This window comes from Notothenia rossii, assembly GCF_949606895.1.
Source record: "Notothenia rossii genome assembly, chromosome: 11".
In the NCBI taxonomy this organism is placed as follows: Eukaryota; Metazoa; Chordata; class Actinopteri; order Perciformes; family Nototheniidae; genus Notothenia; species Notothenia rossii.
In genome coordinates this window covers 17297213-17323002 of record NC_136910.1, presented here as the reverse complement: position 1 = coordinate 17323002, position 25790 = coordinate 17297213, and the positions used below count along the sequence as shown (strand labels likewise).

The following is a 25790-nucleotide window of genomic DNA, read 5'->3' as shown; positions in this document are numbered from 1 at the left end:
CATGAAGAAAAACGTTTTCTGATTCACCAGATATTTTCCTTCCTTGGCCTAATCTTTAAGTGCAAAGGATCAACAAGAGGTTTTTCTACAGCCTGGTAACTTAGGTTTTCAAGTCTGGTAAAATTTTATTTGAGGCCTAATACCACCTTATCAACACTTATTATTGCTGTATATATATTCACTTCAAATGTGAAGAGAATTCAAATCAGATTAAACACCAAGAATTCAGTAACATGAAAGCCAAGAATGTAGGAGCATGAAGTAACAACCTGAAGACTCTTGCCATGTGAATTATAAGAGAACAAAAACTCATTTGGAGTATCTAACACAACCATGAATTTGAAAATAGACAGACATTAAAGGTGCCTACAGAAACCTAGAAGGAATCTAAAGTCCTTATTGTAGTTTCTAGTCCTTCTTCTTTTTGTGCGTGAAAAGGTAAACCAGTCCGGGCACCAGCACTATGACAACCTGAGGCACAATGACGAATTTGATGAAGAACAGGCTATAGAAGAGGCCTTGAGGTTGCACCGGGAGGGGCAGACGGTTGACGTGGTACAGTCCCATGGAGGAAATGGCCAGAGACAGAGCCCGGGGGGCCCAGGGCAGAGACCACCCTCCAGGCTTCCAGTACTGGGCCAGCCCCAAACCCAGGAGGGCCCCGCAGTCTCGAGTCAGAGAGGAGAACGGGGCCGTGTCCAAACGGATCCACTCTGCATGGCTGCACCACTTCTTAGCCAAAGTAATAGACCTGTGGAATAGATAGAAACAAGAACAAAGTACAGCTTCACCTCACAGAGCTTATTATACAATGATAAGACTCATCAATACACATACATGTTATAGAAAGACTCACCAGGAGAGGTCCACTCCCAGCTGCTGCAGTCCAGCATGCAGCAGCAGAGTGCCGAGCAGCAGGCCCATGCTGAAGCTGAAGAAGAACAGCAGGGGGCGACCTTCAGGTACTCTGCGGCTCAGGACCACCCCCAGAATGAAGCCTTACAAAAGAACTCAATAGGTTAAAAAAAGTTTGTTCTTTATTTGTTTGGAAAATTACCTCCATGGTATGCTGAAATCTATTGTTAGACAATATATCTACATTTAACCTAAAATATTTTTCCATTCCTTTAAAACTGGTCTGAAAAGTGGATTAAGCTACAGTGGGAATTGTTACAAATCAAAGAGTCCGAGGTTTTATGGTAATTATGGACAGTTTTGAGTATTTCATTGATAATTCCATATTTAGAGTGGGGTTGTAAAAGGTACTGTCATATCCACATCACACCCGTATCCATAGTCAGTGTATAACCTACAGTAGATGGCCATCGGCACACCCCTGGTTTGAGAAACAGACGAAGTACGCTAAGCAACGTTCTGCTGTGCATGCATCAATGTTTTTATGTACAATTATAAAGACAGAGGTAGAGGATTTTACACATATGCCCTACACACAATCCATGTTCTAGCAGGTGCTTCAAACTGTGTTCAGACCTGTGATGGAGCCAGCGATGACCTGGTGAGGGAAGTGGGCGAGGATGAAGATCCTGGACATTCCAACGGCCACCAGCATCAACACATACAGCAGGTAGGGAGCGGCCGATAACACCACACTGGAGACGCACAAATAACGGGATTCATTTGGGAAATAATAGCTCTGATGATCTTCACTTGTTTGATCTGTGCATCTTTTCTTTTTGTTTATCTGAAGTGGGCATACCTGTGAGTCCGTGAGTACAGGAAGGACCCCAGTGTGGACACCACGACCCACCAGACTGCTGCCGTCACCATCGCATGTCCCGACGGACTCCCTGAGAGACGGAGTTCAGCTTTAGAGCTCTGACTTTGCACTGAATTAAGTTTACGTTCTATGACTTATACAGAAATTAAAATATGTTGAATTCAATGACTTCTCGCCTGGGCCTGTTTCACATGTTGAGGAAAACTGGAGAACGTTTGGTTCTCTGTTGACAAACAGACGTGATTCCCCTATCCACCAGAATGGCCTTTCTCCAAACAGCATCCTAGTAAAGAAATCAGTTCACAAAACATTAAGTAGAATAATGCAATTGTATATCCATTTGGTCTGTTTTCACCAACTGTACCACATGGTGAAACAACATTACTTCAGTTAGTCTTTGTACTGTATATTAAAGATACTTTGTTTGTCCGGCAATCATTTCATACTTATTTGACTTTCAATTTTGAGTACCCTGTCCTTAAGTCCCATCTCTTTCTGAACAGTTTACATCCTACAATAACAGTTGTGTAAATAATCTGTTGTTGGTTTTTTAAAGTATTTATGATAGCTATTCGTAGTATGCTCTTGTGATCCGTTACCAATGTTAAATATATTTTGTATATTGTATCTACTACAAAATGCCTGGAGTAATTGTACTGCTGCATATAAAAGGTTCCGCCTTTTATCTGTTTCACATCGGACAGTAGACGGGGTTGAACTGCAATTGCCTTGGGTCTCGAAACTGCAACGACAACTAAATAAATAATACAATTGTTTCAACTTCAATTTTTTTTTTTTTTAATGTCATAATAATGATAAAGCACAATACTAGTCGGCGTATCTACCTAACATTGACAAATCTGAATGTCAATACCACGTTTAGCTTAATGCTAACATATGTTTGAGATGCCTAACATAACAAAACAAAACAGAGAAGAGAAGCGTGTAAGCTTTGTAAGAACACATATGTTCTTACAAACATATGTGTTGTGTAGTGAGTAGCCTTACCATTTAAGCACCAAGTTTAACCACTCCGATATAGCTGCTACCCAAAGCACAGCTACTCCAGCTCGTTTGCTGAAGAAATATGCGAAAGGAAAGACGAGCAGAAAGGCTGCTTTGGGATCTCCAATATGAGTGATAACCAGCCATATTTTTTCTTGGCTCATCGTCCTCTTCTGGAGACTTTCAGCCATCCAGATGCCTTGGGTGTGAATGTCCTCCATGCCTGCGACCTACTACTTCGATGTGAATGAAAATAATCAAAATGTAATCCTGATCATTTAGTTCTTCAGGGATGGCTGCAGCAAAGCTAGCAGTGCCTTCACATCATCGGTAGGGGGAGCCCTTTGAATAGAGAGCGCCACTTTATGGGAGACAAAGCCACAACTTTGTATTTCGATGATTTCAGTTATATTCGAACAAAGTCTAAAATTGAAACAGTTTTACGATTTAGGGATCATGCGGGTTTACGATATACATGGGATACAACCATGGATACAACATAGTTTCATTAGTGAATATAATTCGTCGTTTTAGATTGAATGACCGTAACGCGACGTACTGACTTCGACACGCCCCGGCTTCGCCTCACTACGACATCGCGTTGTTTTACGTAAGGCAGGCGCTCCGGTTTCCTGGCGGAGAAGATGGCGGCTCCTGGACCGGGGGAGTATTTCAGCGTCGGGAGCCATGTCTCTTGCCTCACCTGCTTGGGCCAACGTCTGCAAGGAGAAGTGGTCGCGTTTGACTACCAGTCCAAGATGTTGACTCTGAGTATCCTTTGTTTGTTTCGAGCTGCGGCCGGCTCGCTGGCCTGCCTGGCTGCCAGGGCCTGTAGGGTAACCGAAAATATGTCAAATAGTGATCCGCGCAGGCGTAATTGGTGGTAGCTGAGTTACATATCTTTGTCCGTTTTAAATGTGTTCCCTTCTAAGGTAGTCGCCCATCCTTATTGCATCTGTTAAAGGCATTGCATGTATTATCGGGTCATTCCAATGCTTCACGTTATCTCATTAAAAAAGCATGGGTTGTGAATCCACTCATTGTATTGCCAGAACTCAACATGGATCACTATCTGGCAACGAATCCTAGTAAGGCATCATGGCTGTTTGCTCTCAACAGGCACAAACCGTTGCTAGTTAGCAAGCTATCTGACATTCAGGGCACCTCGCCCCGGCTCACGTGCACACATTTACTGTATGTAGTTTGTGGTGCCTTTCTTTTGGACAAACTAACGATTGATTTCAAAAACATAATGATAAATGGACACTGAGTTCCTATCCACGCTACAATCAAGTTGCTAGTTGCTCGGCTAACATGCTAACTGTCGGTCAACCCCACACCGCCGCTACTAACGTTAGCTCAATTAACGGTATTAGCATTCCGGAGCTTATCAGCTGGCCTTTTCCCCCACGTCTCCAGCCGACACTTGTGGAACTGTAATTGTAGAGTTAATATAGGGTGAAATATGTTACAGTTCTGTGTCATTTCAACAGAATTCTAGGGGGCAGATAAATCAGTAGCTTATTACAACCAACATTAGCTTGCTGGTGATCTTCTACACCCATTGATCGTGTGTGTGTATGTGTGCGGATAAAATGCACATTATTTAGGTGGAATGCTGGACCCACTCATGATTTACATTCATGTATATTTTTGAGGTGTAGTTAACGTCAAGTCAGTGGAGTGAACCGCCAAAGAAATTAAGTCGATGCACAGCGATGGTTTGACAGTTGGCATCAAAGGCCTTTCGGTTTGTGTGACACTTCAGTCCCTTCCAAGAAAAACTGAATCAACATGAGTCTAATTAGTTCATAATTAAACCATCTGAATGAGATGATGAGCTAGAACAGCCTGCAAATTTCTATTAAGCTTTTTTTAATGGAGTTTAGATTTAATCTAAGCATATGCAGCTCATAATTAAACCATAATATGTGCAATATGGAAAGTATGAGCAATTTATGTATCCCACTTGAGTCAAAACGTAATGCTTTCACTGTCATAACAGGTCAAATTCTGACCCTGACTTGTTTGTTTCTATTGGATCAGTGAGCCAAAAAAGTAAAGGTCATTGTGGGAACTAATGCCTTCAATATATTTTAAATCTCACCTAAATATGTGGAAAGCCTGGCTGCTGTACACTGGAATGACATTGACGAGTCTGACAAGCCCTTCCTGTATTACGCACCAGGCAAGTGTGTTCGATACCTGGGATTTGTAGGGTTTTTAGAACCCCACACTTTCATAGAAGTTAATTTGCCACATTCTCCTTTTACTTTGTTAAATGTGATGTACCTGTATTGCTGTTCATTCACTCAAAAGTATATTTCTAAGAAAATAATGGAGGATTTAATCTAAAAGCAAACTAGTGCGCTTTAAGCTGCCATGGCTACATTTATTTTATTTGTTAAATAATTTATTAAATAAGTCCAGCTGTAAGCATTGGTTAATTTCCCTTAAAGTCAGTCGTATATTACAGCAAATGAATACTTTCTTTGCAGCTGGAAATAAGTGCACCCCCTTGCCTCAGTAACTGGCACCACCTCTCACGGCCTGTTAGTGGCCAGTGTTCTCCGTATCATCAGCTCCTCTGTGCTCCTCTGTATGTGTTCAGGTTCCTGAGGGGTCAGATGGTCTCAATAGTCATGTTGTCTTGTGATGCATTGTCATGAAGTTGTGTGCCTTGACTTTAGTTCCTTCCAAGAATGTGCTTCCTCCAGCGGCAAGCCGAACCTCAACGACGTCATCCTGATCAACTTAGCCTATGTTTCTGATGTGGACATCATTAATGACCGCACCGAGACCCCACCCCCACTAGCATCTCTGAATGTTAGCAAGGTACGTCTTTCTGTCCTTCTCCTGTGTCAGTGTGATGATAATCATGAGTGTGATGGGACTGAGAGCTGATAAATAGCAGTCAGTAGTTCTGTTGAGTCTGTTTGACTTTTCCCAAAGGGTCAGTGTGGAAGGTTTTCAGATTAATTCATTTGAACATACATATTATGTATTATTATACATATTCTAGTTCAATATTTGAAAGTCCAATATTTCATTTAGAATCTATAGTAATTCATAGATTATGTTCTAATCCAACACATCTTTAACTAGAATCTGCCAATGGTGTTAAATACATCTTTCTAAGGCTTTTGTTGCTTTTCTTTCATAACTAAGACTATAAAAGTATAAAACTGGTCAAATAACTCCAAGGACCATGCTTGTGGGTTTTCCAGGTATTTCCTCTATCTTGTAAAGAGTTCAGAGCCTCTCCAATAGGTGAATGTGAGGATGAACATAAGCACCGCCTGCTCGTCTCAAATTGACCAAATCTGAAGGTGCATTCTGGTGAATCTACCCAACTTCAAAGTAAAATGTTGATTGATATCATCTGGCTTTTTCATTGGTCTTCAGTACCAAGGAGGTTGCCTGCGTGTGAAATACGAGGCAGTCACTTAATATTGAGTGACTTTGTATGTTCATTATGGTCAGCACATGTGTACGTATATTAGAGTTTACAAGCCATAATAGATTCTGCTTGAACGAGGCTTAAACATGATATGCCTTTGCCGTCCTTGCTAACTTGTGATGATCTAGTTAGTCGAGAAATATGGACTACTGAGGATCCAGCCCCCTGAATGAGTTCATGCTAATAGAATACAAAAAACAGATTATTGTCGATGGCTCTTATACTTATTAAAAAATAGACAGAGCTATAAAACAAACTCAGTGTTAACCCTGGTGGTGTTTTCTACTGAGTTAAAGCTCCTCTAAGCTCCACCCCCTTGGGAGAGAAATGTAAACTCTCATTGTTCAGCCAGTGATAGAGATCACTTTGTTGTGCAAGTATGTATGCAAATCAGATTTGGGAAATGTAATTCTTGAGTCTCATACAGCTAAATATTTAGATTTACCAAAAGACTGTGGAGGAGAAATGTTGAAAGTGTCCTGTTCTTTTTGCAATATGAGAATAGAAAGCTGTTCCTGTTCAAAGCTGTCAAATCAAACACTGTTTGATGTTAACAATGCCTCTCTGCTCCACTCCCCACAGCTTGCCAATCGAGCACGGTCAGAAAAGGAGGACAAGCTGTCCCAAGCCTATGCAATCAGTGCTGGGGTTTCTGTGGAGGGCCAACAGCTATTCCAGACCATTCACAAAACGTAAGAACTGCAGGCCGCTCGGTCGCTCAGCAGAGCAAAACGTGTCGTTAAGATGAAATAACGCTGATATTGAAATGCTAAGAAAGTATAAAGTGTAACTGCTTACCTCTATTGAGAAGTCCTCAAAAGCCAATCTGACCTTGACACACATCATGTAACCTCTGATAAAGACCTGATCAGAAAGGAACCAGAGGGATTTGAATGATTTTCATTAGAGCTGAACAAGTAATAATTGAAAATAATCTGACAACTCGGCAGAAACAGGCTGCTGCTTTTATCAAATGGAAAGGAGCTCTGATTATTAAATATTTAGTTTGGGTTATTTAGATAGTTTTGACCGGTACGTTCAGGCATTAAAGTGCAACTGATTTGGTTTATACATTACTCCCTTGTTAGCATTCCCAAACCCTGGTTAAGCTTTCATGAATGAATGACGGTGTTTTGTTCTCAGAGGTATTGTGTACTTAGACACAGACAAACTTTACATTCACTCGTATTTGTTCACCCCTAAATATTTCCCCTCTTTCCTGATGACCCAACAATATGACCTCACCTTTTTAAGCTCGGAAAATTCAATTAAAACGTTTTGGTTTTTTTAAGACACAATTTGACAAACGGAATAATTATTTTAGATGCTTTATTTGTTCATTTAGGATTTGGCTGACTAGAGGAGAAAAAATGTGCAATAGACAATAGCTTTTTAGTAATCACACAATGTCTTGTTTTTGTTGCATTATCTCCACGTAAACGGTCCAACACTTTACTTTGGGCAGCTGAACAACGTTGACTTCAGTGCCTCATCAGTTTTTATCAAGGCATTAAAACTATGAGACTTATGAACTTTATATCCTGTGACAAATATCCTGATTTAAAATCAAATAGTTAACATTAGAGTGGAAACTGTGCCAATGATATCAAAGTAATGACATTCCTACAGCGGAGTGAAAATGTGACAACAGAATGAAAGTGATTTCCGGTCGTGTCTCGTAGTATTTTGAGCTGCAGATGTGATGATCTTTCTTTCCTCTGCAGCATCAAAGACTGTAAATGGCAGGAGAAGAACATTATTGTGATGGACGACGTCGTAATCTCGCCGCCTTACCAGGTTGAGAACTGCAAAGGCAAAGAGGGAAGCGCTTTAAGTCATGTACGCAAAATAGTAAGTATGCTTCCTATCTTTACAATAATACTCCAACAATACACAACTTGTTCTCTTGCACCCAGAGTGCTCCAACTTTCTTGTGTGGCGCTTTTTAAGCACTTCTAGTTGAAAATGGCCTAGCCAATAAGCATAACCTAAAGATACTCTATCTACTGTTGTGTATATGATTTAAAAGTAAATCCTCCCATTTGGGAACACAGTGTTGCATTTAGCTGCAAAGGAAGTCTGAAATGATGAATTCAACATCAAAACAGTGTTGAAATTAAGTTTTGTTCTTGACTTTTAGAGCAATCAACTAGTTGATTCAGCTTAACATGTGTCCCCTCTACCGCTAAACATACACTCGTTAAAAAAAAAAGCTTCCGGAGTTTGGGTTGAATCAGGTTAATCCCTCCCATCTTCCTCTTTGGGTGTCAAGAACTGTAAAGCACTGGCCAAGTTGGCATTAAAACTATAAACAAGACATACCAAACAAGACTTAGAAACACATAAAAGCACAAAAAAGTTGGGAATGAGACAAGAAAGCTTGATTGAAGCCCTGTCTGTTCGGTTTCCCATAGTTACTGAAACTGATGGACACAGCCCCCCCAAACTCCATCTTTGGAAAGCTGTAGAGGAAGTTGGTTTCAGATGCTGTTCGACCGGCAGAAAAAGCTCTTGGGTTGGCGCATACCTCCCCATCAACACCCTCCATGTTATTATTTGTGTGAAGCTATAATGTATTTCCTTCTGTCTCTGAATAACTGTTTTATATCGCGCTGAAACGCTTTGTAAAACTGTATAGCCTGCTTCACGTTGTTGCTCTCTGAACAGCAACGTCCTGAAAGATATGATTTCAATTAGATATTCACAAGATGGTGTCCCCGGTTTTTTTTTAATGTCACGGTTTCGTTCTTGCAGGTTGAGAAACATTTTAGAGACGTGGAAAGTCAGAAGTCCATGCAACGTTCACAAGCACAGCAAACACAGAAGGACTCCACTTTATCTTCTTGAGTTGGCAGCGCGGGTCGGCCGGGGAAGGCGACGCGGGGGTTTTGTTCCCACTGCCAGACTAATTCGGCATTCCTTGTCCTCAGTCCGAGACCACAAGGAGCAGCGCTGTGGGCCCTGGATCCAGAAGATCAAAATACCATTAAATGAAAAAAAAAGACAAAAAAGAAAGAGGAAAGATTAAATCTTAAATTAGACTTTATAAAGAATAATTTAAACATGAACCATAAAGCAACCATAGTTTCCTTAACTAACTTGTCTCATTCTGCCCCCCCCCACCCCCACCCTCACCCTTCCCTCCCCCCCACCCCCCTCCTGTCCCTGAAGCCTTTTTCTTTTTCCGCCCTCCTTCCTTTGCCTTCAGTTCCATTTCAAAAAAAGAAAACTAGAGCAGTCAGAAAGGCTTGTTAGCTTTATTTTTCTGTCATCGTTTCCTTTTTTGCTGTATCCATGTTCTACTGTCTGTATTTTCTGTATTTTAAACAAAATGTGACTTGAAATGCCACACTTTAAAGGACATTTTCTAAAATAAAAGTAACAAAAATTCTGACTGTAATACTGTAATTTTCAACAACTTTTTGAAGAACTCCTGAACACACATGAACACATTCTGAACAACTGTTGGGCATTATTGAGGGTGAAGTACTAAGCTTGTTTCACTTTGTGGGGTTTTGGAAAATTCAACGTGACATCACTTTTCCTTGGGGGTGGGGGGGGCCATGAGGATGTCCCCACTCGTCATCAGAGGAGGTTTCTCTGGACAATGCTCAGGTTTCTTTCTACGGATTGTTTGGGAGCCTGGTTGTGATGCAGCCATGTGATTACAGGAACCTGAAGCCATCACTGTTCATAATGAATCATTTAAATGTGTTAAGACTCCGGTTACTCTAAAGCGGCTTTCTGACATTTACTTCTATCCTCTTTACGGCACAGAGCCCTTTACAGTTAAATGGAAGCATGAAATCATTACTAAAATATGTTTTTAAAGACTTAATACTGCTATTGCTGCTGGACTTGTGTGGAAAAGCAGTGATTTCTATACTTTTATAATTGGGAAAGCTAGATTTCAGTAGCTGATTTTTCCTGACTGATCATAGGTCCGCAATTATTTTTTCTTTATTGGTCGATTTGGTCTATAAAATGTCATAGTGAAAATATGTTTTGCAATTTCCTTCCAGTGTCATGATTTATCTGATAATTGGTACTAAAGTATTTAATTGAATGTGCTGAGGACATAGATACTAGAAAATGTTCCCATTTCAAAAGCTTTAAGAGTTTTTATTAGAAAATAACGTAAAATATTGCTAGATTATTAAAATGTTTTCAAAGCAGGGGTTATTTTGCCCAATAATCCAGGTGCTGCTTCCTGAGTACTTTTCTTATCACATTGTAAATGGTAAGCATTCATCACCAGTTTAGTTTTAGAACTCCTTATAATCTTCCATTTTGTAATGTGATGCAGACATGGCAATATGAAGTAACTGCTTCAATATAAAAGGACAGCTTTATGATCCAAATAGAGCCGCAGATGTAAATCCTTATTTTAGGAGAGGATCCAAAACTGGCCTGGTTTGCTCCCGAGATACGGTTACGTTTTGTGATTATTTGTTTAAGCCTATAATCCCTCTCTAATCATGAATATCCAGTGTACGCTCATAGACAATTTCCCGAGGTTACATCAATATCAGCCTCTCTTGGTAGGGAGAAGGTAACATGCCTTTTAGCAGCATCACACAGATATAACTGAAAATGGCCGTCAGCTGCTCGGTGCTCTTGGTGCTGCCCCTCCTCCTCCCCCCGGGGCTGGGCTTCAGGCTTTGCCCCAGCCCCTGCCTCTGCTACCAGTCCTCTGATCTGGTGGACTGCCGTGCCCAGGCCCTGGTCCGGGTCCCCCCCAGCGTCCCCCACGGCACCTGGCTGCTGGACCTGAGGGGAAACTCTCTGACCGAGGTGCACAGCAGGTCCTTCGTGGGGCTGTGGTCTCTGAAGATCCTCCTGATGTCCAATAACAGCATCCAGACCCTGCAGCCACAGGTACCAACACTGTTTCATCTCATAATACTACAGTGGAGGATCCAGTATACATCCATGACTCAAGTAAAATAAATTATAGGGAGACCAGGGACAGTTGCAACACTTTTTGGGCTTTTCCCCAATAAGTAAAAAACCATTTACAATAGGATAGCCATTTTGCTATATTATACATACATTATCAATATGTCAGCTACTGAAACAATGTATTTAAGATGTTTTTATGAAATAAGTACAGGTTGGAAAATGTATTTTTTTTTAAAAACTCAACTGTTACAACTGTCCTTGTGTACAGGGACAGTTGTAACACATGCCAGGCACGGTTGTAACATGTTAATAACGGTTAGCTTTTTTCACACTACTACATGACAACAAATAGGGAAAGCTGTCAAATGCTAAGGCAACAAGATTTGAATGGGGTTTCACACATCCTCCAACAAACAATGAACAATGAACAGGATAACAGATAACACACACAGCATCATCCTCTGTGAAGGATTAAACTGTTCTCTGAGAGGTGCTTCGACCTTAATTATGTAGACCTACCTCCTTTGAGCTGAGACCATAATATAAATATAATAAGCTGCCTCCATCAGATAGTCTCTCAAAAGCATCTCCTGCTCTGTTGAGAACACCTTCTTAGCATACTCTTGGGGTGTTGGTGATCCCTGACTCTCCAACCTCAGCCTCATTGTATGGAACCGGTACAGGGTGACATGGCATATATCCAGGGACTTTGCCACTTCCCTGACTGATTTGCCCTTCTCAACTTCATTTGAGGCCCTCTACAGCAGAGCAAGTGGCACTCCCCTGTCTGTCTTCCTCTTTCTGACATTTGGCATACTGTAAACACACACACACACGCACACACACACACACACACGCACACACACAGACAGACAGACAGACAGACAGACACTTTAGGGCTACTGTACAGTATTTTATTCTGTTTATTTTTACAGGGACAATGCACACCAATCAACAATACAACTGTATGCTTGAATGAACAATTGATCATTCAAGCAAATGAGCCATCATTGTAAATGTTCCATGTTGCAACCGTCCCAGGACCACCAGTCTTGCTTTCACCCCCTGTGAACCTGCCTGATTGCTAGCTTGACCCATATTTAGCTAGTATATTTGTAGCTTACAAAAAATACATTTGAACTCAACACAGTATACAAAAAATACATCATATCATTTTAGTTGATTTTTTACCTCAGAAACAAACTTTTGCTGATATCTTACGCGAGAAATTCAAATGTGGCTCCTTTTTCTCAGCGATTTTACCATCTAACTGTGTGCGCATGTGCAGAGTGAGTTTCATCACTCTAGCTTGTTTGTGATTGGAGATATTGTATGGGCTCAGAACAGTCTCATAATACACACATGCACACAGAAGGATTCACACTTGTATTTCATGATCCGCAAAAGGATTCACACTTGTATTTCCGGATCCACACTTGTGTTTTTCAATGCACACACACATTTTTTCCGTTTCATATACATGTAAATAAAATCCAAACACAGAAAAAAGTTTTACATATGTATTTTTGATCCACACATATTTGTTTTCCGTTTAAATCCCCTGAACCTGCAAACACAAACCGCTTTCTGTGCATGGATCGCTGTGCATTCGTGTGTGGGTTTTTTGAGACTCCCCTGACACTCACCCGATTCGTACTTGTAATTTCTCTCATCTATAGCCAATCACATGTCTCCTCCAGACTAAGCCAATCACATGAGCGCGCCCCCACGAAGGTATGATTTCTTGCGTTCATGACACTTCATATACGCATTTTGCGCTGTCCGGTCAGCTCGCTAGACAGAGGGCGGAGCTTCAGGTGATCATGTAGAGCTGCATGTCTCCGTCAGACTCAGCAGCTGATCTGATCTCTCTCTCGCGTCCGGTTATACTTCACTCGCGTTTATGTCCATATCGATCAGATCCAGCTCTCCTGATCGGCCTTTATAGAGAGCACCGATCAAACTATTTAGAGTGAATATCGGCCGATAATGACCGGCGGGGCTCCCCCCGTTGACAGTTCACTGTAGCACTGGCCACTGATCGATTAGGCTAAGCTAACCTGTAGCTGCTCCCTCCACACTCACAACAACTTCATACAGACATAAATAAAGCAGCTTTATTCGCCATACAGGAAACACACATTTAAAACGGTTTTGCCTGCCGTTTTTGTGTACACACAAGCATACATCAATGGTTCGGAAAGTGGCGCTGAACCTTAATAATATTGTAGCGACCCTGTATAGGAGGCTGAGGGTGTCACTCAGGCATCCCCCGTCTCTTGGCCAATCACAGAGCTGCACAGGATGCTGGTCTAGGTGCGGGCCTGTGGTTGGGGGAGCGGACGGGGGAGGGCGGGGAGGTTGTGACGTAGACAATGGTATATATAGGTGTGTGGGTGGGAGTTATAGTTGTGTAAGGTGGAAACCCCAAGCTGTACCTGTACCTGTATTCCTCTATGCTAATAAGAGTTATTAAAGCCTAATAACTTGCAGCCGGTTTCCGACTCCCTCCGTGAACGTTACATCGGTGTCAGAAGTGACTTTTCGAACGGAGGACGTCTATCCGGACGGGTGTTCGTAACTGCGTCACGAAGCTAGCAGGTAAGCTAGCGGAGATGGAAAAGTTCAGCGAGAGGGGAGTGAAGCAGGAAAGTAGGGATGGAGAGGAAGAAGGAGCAGGCGGGTGGTCGAAGGACATGAGTGGGGAGTTTGTGAAGGCACGAGAGGCGAGAGCGCCTGAGGGAGTCGGTGGTGAGGATGGCTAGAGACGCGGGAATGTCGCCATCTTCAGCGGCGTTTCGCGCCAAAACCGGGCAGGATGTAAACAACAATGGCGGCGCCCATCAACCGGTAGCAGCCGCCGCGTCTGTGAAGACACCCAAGTACTCGGGTAAGGCTGACTGGGAGGCTTTCCATGCCCAATTTGAACTGCTTGCACATGCCGGGGGGTGGTCAGTAGAGACTAAAGCACTACAGCTAGCTTTGTGCCTCACAGATGAGGCTCTGTCATGTCTGCTGCTGCTTAGCCCGGAGGACAGACTCAGCTACGAGGCGTTAGCGGGGGCTCTGAAGAGGCGGTTTGGACAGTGTTTCCCGCCAGAGCTGCTCCGAAATGAACTGAGCAACCGCTGTAGGCAGTCTGGGGAGACGCTGCGGGCGCTGGCTAATGTAGTGGAGAGCCTGACGCGGCGGGCGTATGCACACATGCCGCCCGGAGTGCAGAGTGAGCTGGCACGTGATCAGTTCATCAGGGCTCTCCTCCCTGTGGACTTGAGGGTCGAGGTTCAGCTGCAGCATCCACAGTCCTTGCAGGCGGCCTTGGAGATGGTTGTGGAGAGAGAGGATGTGTGGAGGGTAGCTGCGAGGAGCAACGGAGGGCCGGTACCGCCGGCTGTGAGGTGCTGCAGAGAGGAGGAGAAGCCTGTATGGGTTACCGAGATGACGGAAATGATAAGGGCTGTTTCTTTGCAGCCAGCCCGCAGACCGAGTACCAGGGTCTGCTGGGGTTGTGGTCAGCCGGGACATTTGGCCAGAGACTGCCCCAAGGCACGCCGGACCCAGGGAAACGAAGGGGGGTCCGCATAAAGGGGAAGATGCGTAGACAAGCCCAAAAACTCCTCAACCAAACCACCGTTTTATTGTCATCAAAACCGGCATCAGAGGAAGAAGCCAGGCAGCACAGCCGGGGGAACCAGACGCTACGCCTTTCTGAAGAAGATGACAGCACCGGCTTGGAGCCTGTCGTCGCGGTGGGCCGGGCTGGTGGTGGAGAGTCCTGTTACGTCCCTGTCGCTGTGGAAGGGGTGCCCTGCGCTGCACTGGTGGACACAGGTTCTACAGTAACACTGGTGAGACCAGATGTGTTGCCCAGTGGGACTATGTTGGAGCCGATAGCGGTGCGTCTCCGCACAGTCACGGGAGAGCTGGCGCCTATGAAAGGTAGAGGCACGCTGACTGTGTTGGTGGGGGGAGTGGAAGTGCAGCACCCTGTGTGGATAGCGGAGGTGCAGGACCCGTGTATTCTGACACCCCCGTGTATTCTGGTTCTGGACTTTTTGAGGGCGTCTGGCTGCCATCTGGATTTTCTAGCTGGTACAGTGAGTTTCAATGGGGGGCCGGTGATCACTATGACCCGTATCCACGTCCCGGCTGAACCTGCGGGGAGACCCCTTACACCCACTGTGAGTACTCTAGGAACGGAAGAAAATCCTTCCTCCTTTCCCGTATCCATGGTGACGCCCACTCAGGACAATGCTGCACCGGTCACCCCCGGACTGTGCCAACCGATCACGGGCCCCCCTCAGTTACCCCAGACTTGGGTGGAAGAGGCTCAGTCGGCAGTATTGGAGGTGTGGCGGAAGAACTGTGGCGGCCTAAATCCAGAGCAGCAAGAGCAGTTGTGGCAGCTGCTGCTACAGTTCCAGGGCAGTTTCGCCATGAAGGAGGAGGAGGTGGGCCGAACGCATCTGGTGGAACACGAGATTTATACGGGGGACGCGCGTCCCATCAAGTGTCGCCCGCGCCTACTGCCCATAGCTCGTCAGCAGGCTTGCGACAAGGCAGTGCAGAGCATGCTGCAGGCAGACATCATCGAGCCCTCCGACAGCCCGTGGGCCATGCCGGTAGTCATGGTCCCGAAGAAGACCGGTGGCTGGCGGATGTGCGCCCAGACTACAGACCGGTGAATGGGGTCACTAAGAAGGATTCATACCCCCTGCCCAGCATCGATGAGTCCCTGGACCTGGTCGCCGGGTCGTCGTGGTTCTCTTCCTTGGACCTCCGCAGTGGGTATTACCAAGTGCCTCTGGCCCCAGAGGCTAGGCCAAAAACAGCTTTCTGTACCGGCCGGGGACTTTGGCAGTTCAAGGTCCTCAGTTTTGGTCTTTGTAATGCCCCAGCCACGTTTGAGCAGTTGATGGACAGGGTGCTGTCGGAGATTCCCCGCCAGCAGTGTGTGGTGTACCTGGACGACATCCTGGCGCATGGCAGCTCGTTTGAGGCGGCCCTGGGATCTCTGCGAGTGGTGCTGGAAAGGATCAGAGCCGCTGGTTTGAAGTTACATCCAGATAAGTGTCATTTCATGCAGAGAGAGGTCACTTTCCTGGGCCACAAAGTGGGGGGTGAGGGCATCGGCACCCTGCCAGAGAAAGTGCAGGCGGTCGTGGGCTGGCCAAACCCTCGCAACCAGAAACAGCTGAAGAGTTTCTTGGGCCTGGCTTCGTACTACAGGAAGTTTGTACGGGGTTTTGCTTGCAGCCCTGTTCCAGCTGCTGCAGAAGGACTGGGATTTCCTGTGGTCAGAGGAATGTCAAACAGCGTTTGACAGCCTGCGGGGGGCCTTGAGTGAGTCCCCGGTTCTCGCCCCAGCCAACCCCCGTCTGCCGTTCACCCTGGACACCGACGCCAGCGGGGTGGGGGTAGGTGGAGTGCTCTCTCAGACTACACCAGAGAGGGAGCGGGTGGTGGCATACTTCAGCCGGGCGTTCAATAAAGCAGAGCGACGTTACTGTGTCACTCGCAGGGAACCTTTGGCAGTGGTGCTGTCCATCAGGCACTTTAAATACTACCTGTGTGGCCAGGCGTTCACGGTGAGGACGGATCACTCGGTATTACAGTGGCTCATGACATTCAAAGAGCCCGATGGGCAGGTCGCCGGGTGGATAGAAGAGCTCCAAGCGTTCGACTTCAGGGTGGAGCACCGGGCGGGGATGCGCCACACTAATGCGGATGCTCTCTCCCGCCGCCCGTGGTGCCGCCGGCGGCTGCCACTACTGCGAGAGGAGAGAGACTCGGGAAAAGGAACTGCTGGAAGAGGGTATCGCCTGTGCGGCCGCGAGGCCAGTGGAAGAGGTTGTCTGCCAGGAGCTCCGGACAGTGGACGGGGCAGAGTGGAAGCAACAGCAGGAGCTGGACGACGTGCTAAAGCCTGTACTGCAGTGGGTCGATTCGCAGCAGCGGCCACCGTGGGAGGAAGTGGCCGTGCTCTCTAAAGCGACCAAGGAACTGTGGTCTCAGTTTGAGGCTCTACGCTTGTGTCAGGGTGTACTACAGCGGGCGTGAAAGGAGCCAGCAACGGGGGAGAAGAGGTGGCAAGTGGTGGTCCCGAGGGGTCTGCAAGAGGCCGTACTCAAGGCCATGCATGGAGCTGGTTCTGGGCACTTTGGCGTCACCAAGACGCTCCGGCGCCTTCGTCAGGACTGCTACTGGGGGCAGTGTAGGAGGGATGTCGAGGACTTCTGTCGCCGCTGTGACCCGTGTATGGCTCGGAATGGCCCCCCTGGTCGTTCCCATGCTCCACTACAACAGTTTCCCGTGGGAGCCCCGATGGAGAGAGTAGCGGTGGATGTGGTGGGTCCTCTACCTTTGTCGAACTGGGGTAACCGCTACGTGCTCACGGCCATAGACTATTTCACAAAATGGCCAGAGGCGTATGCCCTCCCTGATCAAGAAGCAGAGACAGTCACAGATGCCTTGGTGGCCGGCATGTTCAGCCGGTTTGGAGTACCGGAGACCCTGCACAGTGACCAGGGGAGAAATTTCGAGTCCCGGGTGTTTGCATCCATGTGCACACAACTGGGCATGCACAAAACACGCACCTCCCCTTTGCGACCTCAGAGCGACGGACTAGTTGAGAGATTCCATCGCACCATGGGACAACAGCTGGCCATCCTCACGTCTCAGCATCAGCGCGACTGGGACGAGCATCTGCCCCTGGTGTTCATGGTATGTCGCTCGGCAGTACAGGAGTCCTCAGCCTGTTCTCCGGCCCTCCTCATGTTGGTGAGAGAGCTTCGCACCCCGGCTGTTTTGGCGTTTGGTCAGCCACCAGACTCCCTGGACACGCCTCCAGGGCCCGAGTACGCCAGGAGACTTCAGGACCGCCTCGATTCCACGCACGCCTTTGCCCGCGATCAGCAGAAGAGCGCTGGGGTGAGACAGAAGCGGAACTATAACACCCGGACAAGAGGGCAGCATTTCCGGGCTGGGGAGCTGGCGTGGGTCTACAGCCCGCAACGCATGAAAGGCCGGTGCCCAAAACTGGACAGCCAGTGGGTGGGTCCTTGCGGAGTACTGGAGAGGGTGGGGGAAGTGGTCTACAGGGTGCAGCTGCCACCCAAGGGGAGAAAAGTGGTTCTCCACAGAGACAGGTTGGCTCCGTACAGAGGAGTCGCTTCCCCACAGGGAAACCCCACAGCTGGCCCTTCGACATCCTCACTCAGGTCCTCCGGCGAGCGGAGCAACAGGGCCTCATCCGGGACAGAGTGCTACCCACTTCGCGTTCCCCTTTCCCCGCCTGGGCCGGAACCGGCCACACCAGGCCCCCTGCCGAGAAGGCAGTCACGTCCCCCGAGTCGTTTCAGAGACTTTGTGTGTTAGTAAGTTTTTTAGTGAGACCCCTTGTTTATGGTAGAGGGCAAGAATGCGCCCTGGTCTCACTGGAAGGGATGGTAGTCCACCCAGACCTTCCTAGTCAAAGTTCGAGGAACTTTGTAGTAGGGGGGTAGTGTAGCGACCCTGTATACGAGGCTGAGGGTGTCAATCAGGCATCCCCCATCTCTTGGCCAATCACAGAGCTGCACAGGACGGGGGAGGGCGGGGAGGTTGTGACGTAGACACTGGTATATATAGGTGTGTGGGTGGGAGTTATAGTTGTGTAAGGTGGAAACCCCAAGCTGTACCTGTACCTGTACCTGTACCTGTATTCCTCTATGCTAATAAGAGTTATTAAAGCCTAATAACTTGCAGCCGGTTTCCGACTCCCTCCGTGAACGTTACAATATAAAGGCTTGTATTGGCGTGCATTTCCTGTTCGGAAAGTGGCAATGTACTGAGAGTGGAGGTGTCCTGAAATTAGCGCTTGCAGGCAGGCTCCATGGACCTGTAAACTCCGGACTGCACAAAATGCGTACATGAAGCGCTACGTCATGAACGCAATCTACCCTCGTGGGGGCGCGCTCATGTGATTGGCTTAGAATTGAGGAGACATCTGATTGGCTATAGATAGAAAAAATGTACGAATCGGCTGACCGTCAGGGGAGTCTAAAAAAAAAACACACACGAATGCACAGCGATCCGTGCACAGAAAGCGGTTTGTGTTTGCAGGTTCAGAGGTTTTAAACGGAAAACAACTGTGTGGATCAAAAATCCACATTTAAAACTTTTTTCTGTATTTGGATTGTATTTACATGTATATGAAACGGAACAAATTTGTGTGTGCATTGAAAAACACAAGTGAGGATCCTTTTGCGGATCATGAAATACAAGTGTGAATCCTTCTGTGTGCATGTGTGTATTATGAGACTGTTCTGAGCCCATAATGTTGAAGGTGTTACAACCGACCCATGTTACAACTGTCCCTGGTCTCCCTACCTCAAAAAAGAAATCAAGCTTTCTTAGCCGTACTAGAAACATAGAAGGTACGTTTTAAGAGCTGAATGTACTTAAAACATCAACTAAAAGTACTCGTAATTCAGACAAAGGGCTTGTGTGTCATACTTTATGATTTAATCAATAATGGTGCATAAATGTGTAAGCAGCACTTCAATGTTGCTGACTGTGGAGGTACCTTTTACAGGTTTAGTAATGGCACCATTTTTCTTTCTATTCCAGCTTGCACGTAGGCCTACCATTTTTGTTTAGCCTTCAGAGTATTAGCTGTGAACTTTGGCTACTTATTTGTATTATCAATGAAGCTGGTGACATCTATTAAGCTTTTTATAATTTCCCCCACATTTAATCTGTTCAATGTTAGAAAACATATCTAAATATGTACTCGGAGCCCAAAGAGTAAATACTCAAATTGTTGTACATTTTAAATCAATATCTGGCCGAGAAATTAACAAATCATTCATTACACTTATAAAGCTCTCATCAAATGGCTAGCACTTATCCTTGATGAATGATTACAATAATTGGCCATTGTCAAAACACATTTCTTTGTGGAATGACAAATTGGCTGTTTCTGATGTGCTATTAATTAAGGTTGGAGGGTAACATTTCCAATATTTTCCCCTGAAATTAGTTTAAGGAAGCATATACTAGGCCTAATAGTAATCAGTGCCTCAAAATGGTGACTTAAATCACTTAAATTCAAAAGGACAAAACAATGGTGACATTTCTTTTTCCAGTCTCTGTCGTCCCTTCAGTTCCTGGAGAAGCTGGCCTTGAGCTTCAACCAGCTGCGGGGGCTCCCTCCAGACTTCTCCCAGAGCCTGTCCTCCCTGAAGGAGCTGCAGCTGGACCACAACCTTCTGCTGCACCTCCACTCCTCCTCCCTGAGGGATTTAGAAAACCTCAGGAAACTGGACCTCAGTTATAATCGCATCTGGACCATCGATGTGGGGGCTTTCAGCAGCCTGACCCACCTGAGCGTCCTGAGCCTGGAGGGGAACCGGCTGAACGTGCTGACTGACGGGCTGCTGAGCCGGCAGAAGAGCCTGGAGGTTCTGCTGCTCAGCCACAACAACATCTCCCTGATCCAGACCCATGCTCTGGCCCCTCTGCACAGTCTGACCCTGCTGAGTCTCCGGGGGAACCAGCTGGAGCACATCCGGTTCAAGACCTTCCTGAAGCTCCAGACCACCTCCACCCACCTCCAGATGTCCCTCAACCGCTGGACCTGTGACTGCGAACTGCAGCGGGACTTCTCCAAGATCAGTTACGTTCGACACCTGCATGTGGACGACTACCAGGACATCGTTTGCCACGCTCCGGAGCAGCAGGCCGGGAGCTCCCTGGCCTCCATGGACAGCCAGCTGTGTATCGCTGAGACAGCCTCCGTGCTCGTCATCACCATCACCGTGATGCTGGCTGTCATCGGGGCGCTGGTCAAAGCCGAGTGCAACAGCAAGAAGAACGTGCAAACTGTGACTGAGGACGACTAAGAGAGACCAGAGAAATGAATGTGACTTCTTTAGTTTGAACTTGCTCGCTCCTCTGCTCCTCTGTGAGGTGGTATCCCACACTTCTCCATTCTTATGCCTAGTAAGGAGCATCCCGAGGACCCACTTCCCTTAAATATTTGAATCCCCTTTACAGCTTTCTTTTGTTCACTTAAAGGTCCCATGTTTTTCCGGTTATTACCCGTCCCCTTGTGTGTTATGAAGGTTTTTATGCATGTAAACGGTCTGCAGAGTCAAAATCCCTCAAAGTACACCCTGTAGCGAGTAAAACTCTAACACAGAAAATACCTGTCTATGCTGCCCCAGAACGCCTCGTTGGAGATTTCTCTTGTTCTTCCTTGGTACAGTGACGTGGTCATACCCAAATGGACCCATTGGTCCAAATGGACCAATCCGTGGAGCCGTTACTTTACGTCCGCGGAGCCGTTAGATCGGCGGACTTCCTCACCCCTAGATTCCACCGGTTCCGTCTGCAGCGCGTTATGGCTGCCCCGCGGTTTTGGTCCGGCCTCCTCCGGCGTCATACCCTACCGGGTGCATTTCCGAAGCAGAGCGTCTTGCCTGCCGGCTCACAATTTTTGTTGATTTGGGCATATTTTGGTGGAATAGCACCCATTGACTAGAGTGGCCGCGATCCTTGCGGACGCCACGGCGAGGCCATAACGCGTCGCAGACGGACCCGGTGGAATCCGTCTGTGGCGCGTTACGGTCGCATTACGGCATGAAGTGGAACGTTCAGAGCATAGCATATATATATATATATATATATATATATATATTAGGGGCCGGGACCTGATTAAAAAAGAGGCTTTGTAATTAATTAATCAAAATTAATCGCATTTTTAATCACATATAAATATTTGACCTGAGAACAGTGAGAAGCAATTTTTTTCACATGGATTTTAGTATACCATTGAATAATGAATGAATACATAAGCTTAAGCAACAAAACATTGTTTATTTTTTTTCAAGGTGTTACTTAACCATGACCAACAGAAAAGTGCAATTTTTGCCATAAAGTGTAGCAATAGCATAGGAATATAGTACATTTCAGAGATTCAGGTAGCCTATAGCTAGTCAATGCAATCCAGTGAGCCAGGGAGTTGGTTATTTTTTGAGACGTGGACTTAGTTATCCTGGCCCTGAAACCAGTCATCTGGTTGAGTGTGGGTTGGGTGTGGGTCCTTACTCCCGTACTCGGAGTAAGGCTAACTTCCACGCTAGCTTCCACGCTAGCTGCTAAATGTTTTGCATTGAGGTGATACTTGAGGCTTGATGTGCTGCGGTGATATGCGAATTCCTTTTTGCATAATTTGCAAACATCCGTGCTCTTATCGACGCTTCCATCCGTCCGTTTTTTTAAAACAAAATTTCCCATCCACGGGGCCAACCAAAGCGGTCTCATCAGCTTCTTCGTTCATGTTTGACTATTGTTCACTGTGGTTTGTTGTTGTCTGAAGTCATGAACGTTAGTTGGTGCTCCAGTATAATCGGTACACCTGAAACTCATCCAGTGAGAAACGTTCCGCGGTGCAAAAATAAGTGCGATTAAAATGCGTAATTTTTTTTACCGCGTTAATTTTTGTGTAATTAATTCATCTTAATTGACGCGTTAAAGTCCCGGCCCTAATATATATATATATATATATATATATATATATATATATATATATATATATATATATATATATACAAACTAATTTTGCAGACCCTATCCCTCCGTAGTCTTTCAAGTAGGAGGAGAAATGCCAGCGTTCACTTTATATTATATATAATTATATATATAGAATAATTATGATGATGAATGCATTTTTTACCACTAAAATACAGCAACACATCTTTGATTCCTGTTGTTTATAACTGGAATATTATTATTATTATTATTAACTTTGTCTGTACAAATTAGCCTGTCCAGGAAATATGCCCAAATCAACAAAAACTGCGAGCCGGCAGGCAAGACGCTCCGCTTCTGAAATGCTTCTGAAATGCGTCCGGTAGGGTATGACGCCGGAGGAGGCCGGACCAAAACCGCGGCGCAGCCGTAACGAGCCGCAGGCGGACCCGGTGGAATCTAGGGGAGACGGCGGGACGCGGCGAGGCTGTGAGTCGGTGTGTGAGCACACACACAAACTCCCAGCCAGGCTGTGTGTGTGTGTGTGTGTGTGTGTGTGTGTGTGTGTGTGTGTGTGTGTGTGTGTGTGTGTGTGTGTGTGTGTGTGTGTGTGTGTGTGTGTGTGTGTGTGTGTGTGTGTGTGTGTGTGTGTGTGTGTGTGTGTGTGTGTGTGTGTGTGTGTGTGTGTGTGTGTGTGTGTGTGGGGGCTGGGTTTTGCTGTCTCCCAGACAGCCACTGGGCTCATAGGGAGGGGGGCAGGAGCTCCAACAAGCCGTTAGGACAGAGAGTGAATACACATACTATACAGAGATGCTGTATGAGAAACCAAAGTGAGTTTGGAAAATTGCACAATATAAATCTATTTTAGTATACCTCAACAATAGAATTATGATCAGTAGAAATGGCCATGACATGAGACCTTTAATGTCTGGTATGCCAACATCTGTAGCAGAATGGGAGAATCTTAAAATGTACCAGGGTTTATGCATAAAAAGTCAAAGGTATGACCTTTATTAGATCCTTTTCATACATTTAAAAAGCAGATGGCAAATTCTAACTGCTAACATCGACAACACTTATTAACTATACTTTGCCTTTTAGATAGCTTAACTTGACAGTGTTCATTTGTTTTAACTCATGGGACTATTGTATCAATACAGCATGATTCAAAATGTACGGGAACAAAGCGTAATAGAATAATTAGTGTGAATAACCCAGTAAAATGTGCATTACTGGACAGTATTCATTTAAGTTCAAACACAATCCTGTGTTTTTGAGACGTCTGAAAAGTCTACAATATCAAGTCTTTATGTATTTATATTTTATCAATGGAATGAAAAGGATGTACATTATTTCTGTGACGGATATTTCACAAATAAACTTCAAACATTCAGAAAAGGTAACCATTAAAGTTATAAAAAATAAATGTAGTCATACTGAACTTATTATTTTTTTACGATGTTTATGATTCACTATACTATATACTTTTTCTGATATTTTTTTATAGTATGTCGAAAAATATGCAAAAATACACAGTATATATAGTATGTCGAATTCTGCAGAAAAAACGACATAGTATAATGTGTCGACAATATGCAAAAAAACAGCATAGTTAGAATGTCGAATTTTGAAGAAAAAACAACATAGTATATTCAAAATATATTAAAAACAACATCGTATAGTATGTAAAAATATGCCAAAATACAAAGTGTAGTATTTTTTAAATTTCAGAAAAATCAATATAGGAAAGTAAGTCTAAAAATATGAAAAAATGACATACTATGTTTTTTCCCTGATATTTCCAACATACTGTACTCATACTATGTTGTTGTTTCTGAAATTCTTTAAAAACATTTTGATAACTATAGGTTACTTACGTAACCCCAGTTCTCAGAGTAACATGAAGTGAGATGTCTCACTATGTGATGCGCCTCAACGCGTATGCAAACAGAAGCATCAATCTCATTACACCAATTCTGATTGGCTGGTGATCTTGACGTCTACGTCAGGGAATCCACCCACCCTATGAGTAGCTTGCGCTACGACGCAGCGTCATTCAAAATAAGCACCTCTTCTCGCTTCGCCTTAGCAAGAAGGGCCATCTGGTGAGACTTCACCCACACCCAGAACGCTTGGCACTATGGGCCTGGCCCGTGGGTGGTACAATCTGAATACAGTGGGGCTCCCTCAGAAGGTGATAAACACTATTCAGAGTGCAAGAGCTTCCCCCACCAGGTCTCTCTATGACTGTAAGTGGAGGGTGTTTGAGGAGTGGTGCCTTCAAAAAGGACACATCTCTTTTCAATGTCCTGTCGGGGTGATTCTATCATTTCTAAAGGACCTAATTGATAAACACAGAGCTTTCTCTACGATCAAAGTGTACCTGGCTGCTATTGCTGCATGCCATGTGGGCTTTGAGGGAAAGACGGCTAGCCAACATCCCTTGGTCTGCCATTTTATGAAAGGGGCTCGCAGGCTCCTCCCTGTTTCCAGGTCACTGGTGCCCTTATGGGACTTGGCAGTGGTTTTAGATGGGCTCATTCGACCTCCATTTGAACCCCTGGAAGAAGCTGACATGAAACACCTGTCACTGAAGACAATGCTGTTACTGGCTCTGGCATGTGCCAAGCGAGTCAGTGACATTCATGCGCTCTCTGTACATCCTTCATGCACTCAGTTTGCCCCGGGGCAAACAAGGGTGTTGCTGAAGCCCAACCCTGCCTTTATACCTAAGGTGGTTGGCTCAAGTACCCACATTGACATTGTGGCATTTCCTCCGCCACTGTGTTCCTCTGAGGAACAGCGGCCGAATTTGCTGTGTCAAGTTCGTGCTTTACGCACCTATATGGACAGGTCAAAAGAGTTTTGTTGCAATGACCAACTCTTTATATCCTGGGCTAACCCTCAGAAGGGCAAGCCCGTTACCAGGCAACGACTCTCCCACTGGATTGTGGAAGCGATTGCTCTGGCTTATACGAGTCAGGGTTTGCAGGCACCAACGGGCCTGCGTGCTCATTCTACTCGTGGACTGGCTACATCCTGGGCCAGGCCGATAGTGCCAAGCGCTCTGGGTGTGGGTGAAAGATCGTCCCCCCCGCCTGAGACAGTATGTCCCTGCGTTGTGGGAGCTGCCACGGCTGCCCGCACAGCAGCTGATATATCTCCGCCAGC

The 25790-nt window shown here is 45.6% G+C and overlaps 3 protein-coding genes across 4 annotated transcripts; 2 read left to right on the top strand and 1 right to left on the bottom strand.

The window, feature by feature from the left end:
* Positions 1–100: 100 nt before the first annotated feature.
* Positions 101–3249, bottom strand: g6pc3 (glucose-6-phosphatase catalytic subunit 3). Its single transcript, XM_079658107.1, has 6 exons — positions 2747–3249; positions 1915–2021; positions 1718–1808; positions 1492–1610; positions 857–998; positions 101–751 (listed from the first exon to the last, which is right to left on the bottom strand). The coding sequence occupies exons 1-6, from the start codon at positions 2962–2964 to the stop codon at positions 409–411; spliced, it is 1020 nt and encodes a 339-aa protein (XP_079514233.1). The 5' UTR covers positions 2965–3249; the 3' UTR covers positions 101–408.
* Positions 3250–3305: 56 nt separating this feature from the next.
* Positions 3306–9594, top strand: lsm12b (LSM12 homolog b). Of its 2 annotated transcripts, none has more exons than XM_079658110.1 (5): positions 3306–3514; positions 5445–5578; positions 6786–6895; positions 7928–8054; positions 8618–8951. In XM_079658110.1, the coding sequence occupies exons 1-5, from the start codon at positions 3388–3390 to the stop codon at positions 8669–8671; spliced, it is 552 nt and encodes a 183-aa protein (XP_079514236.1). In that variant the 5' UTR covers positions 3306–3387; the 3' UTR covers positions 8672–8951. The 2 variants fall into 2 exon arrangements, with proteins under 2 accessions (XP_079514236.1, XP_079514235.1); XM_079658109.1 differs by lacking the exon at positions 8618–8951 and adding an exon at positions 8958–9594 and having other exon boundaries at positions 3314–3514.
* Positions 9595–10576: 982 nt separating this feature from the next.
* Positions 10577–21431, top strand: LOC307025897 (uncharacterized protein). The gene is made up of 2 exons (XM_079660869.1): positions 10577–11081; positions 20234–21431. The coding sequence occupies exons 1-2, from the start codon at positions 10797–10799 to the stop codon at positions 20987–20989; spliced, it is 1041 nt and encodes a 346-aa protein (XP_079516995.1). The 5' UTR covers positions 10577–10796; the 3' UTR covers positions 20990–21431.
* The last annotated feature ends 4359 nt before the right edge of the window (positions 21432–25790 follow it).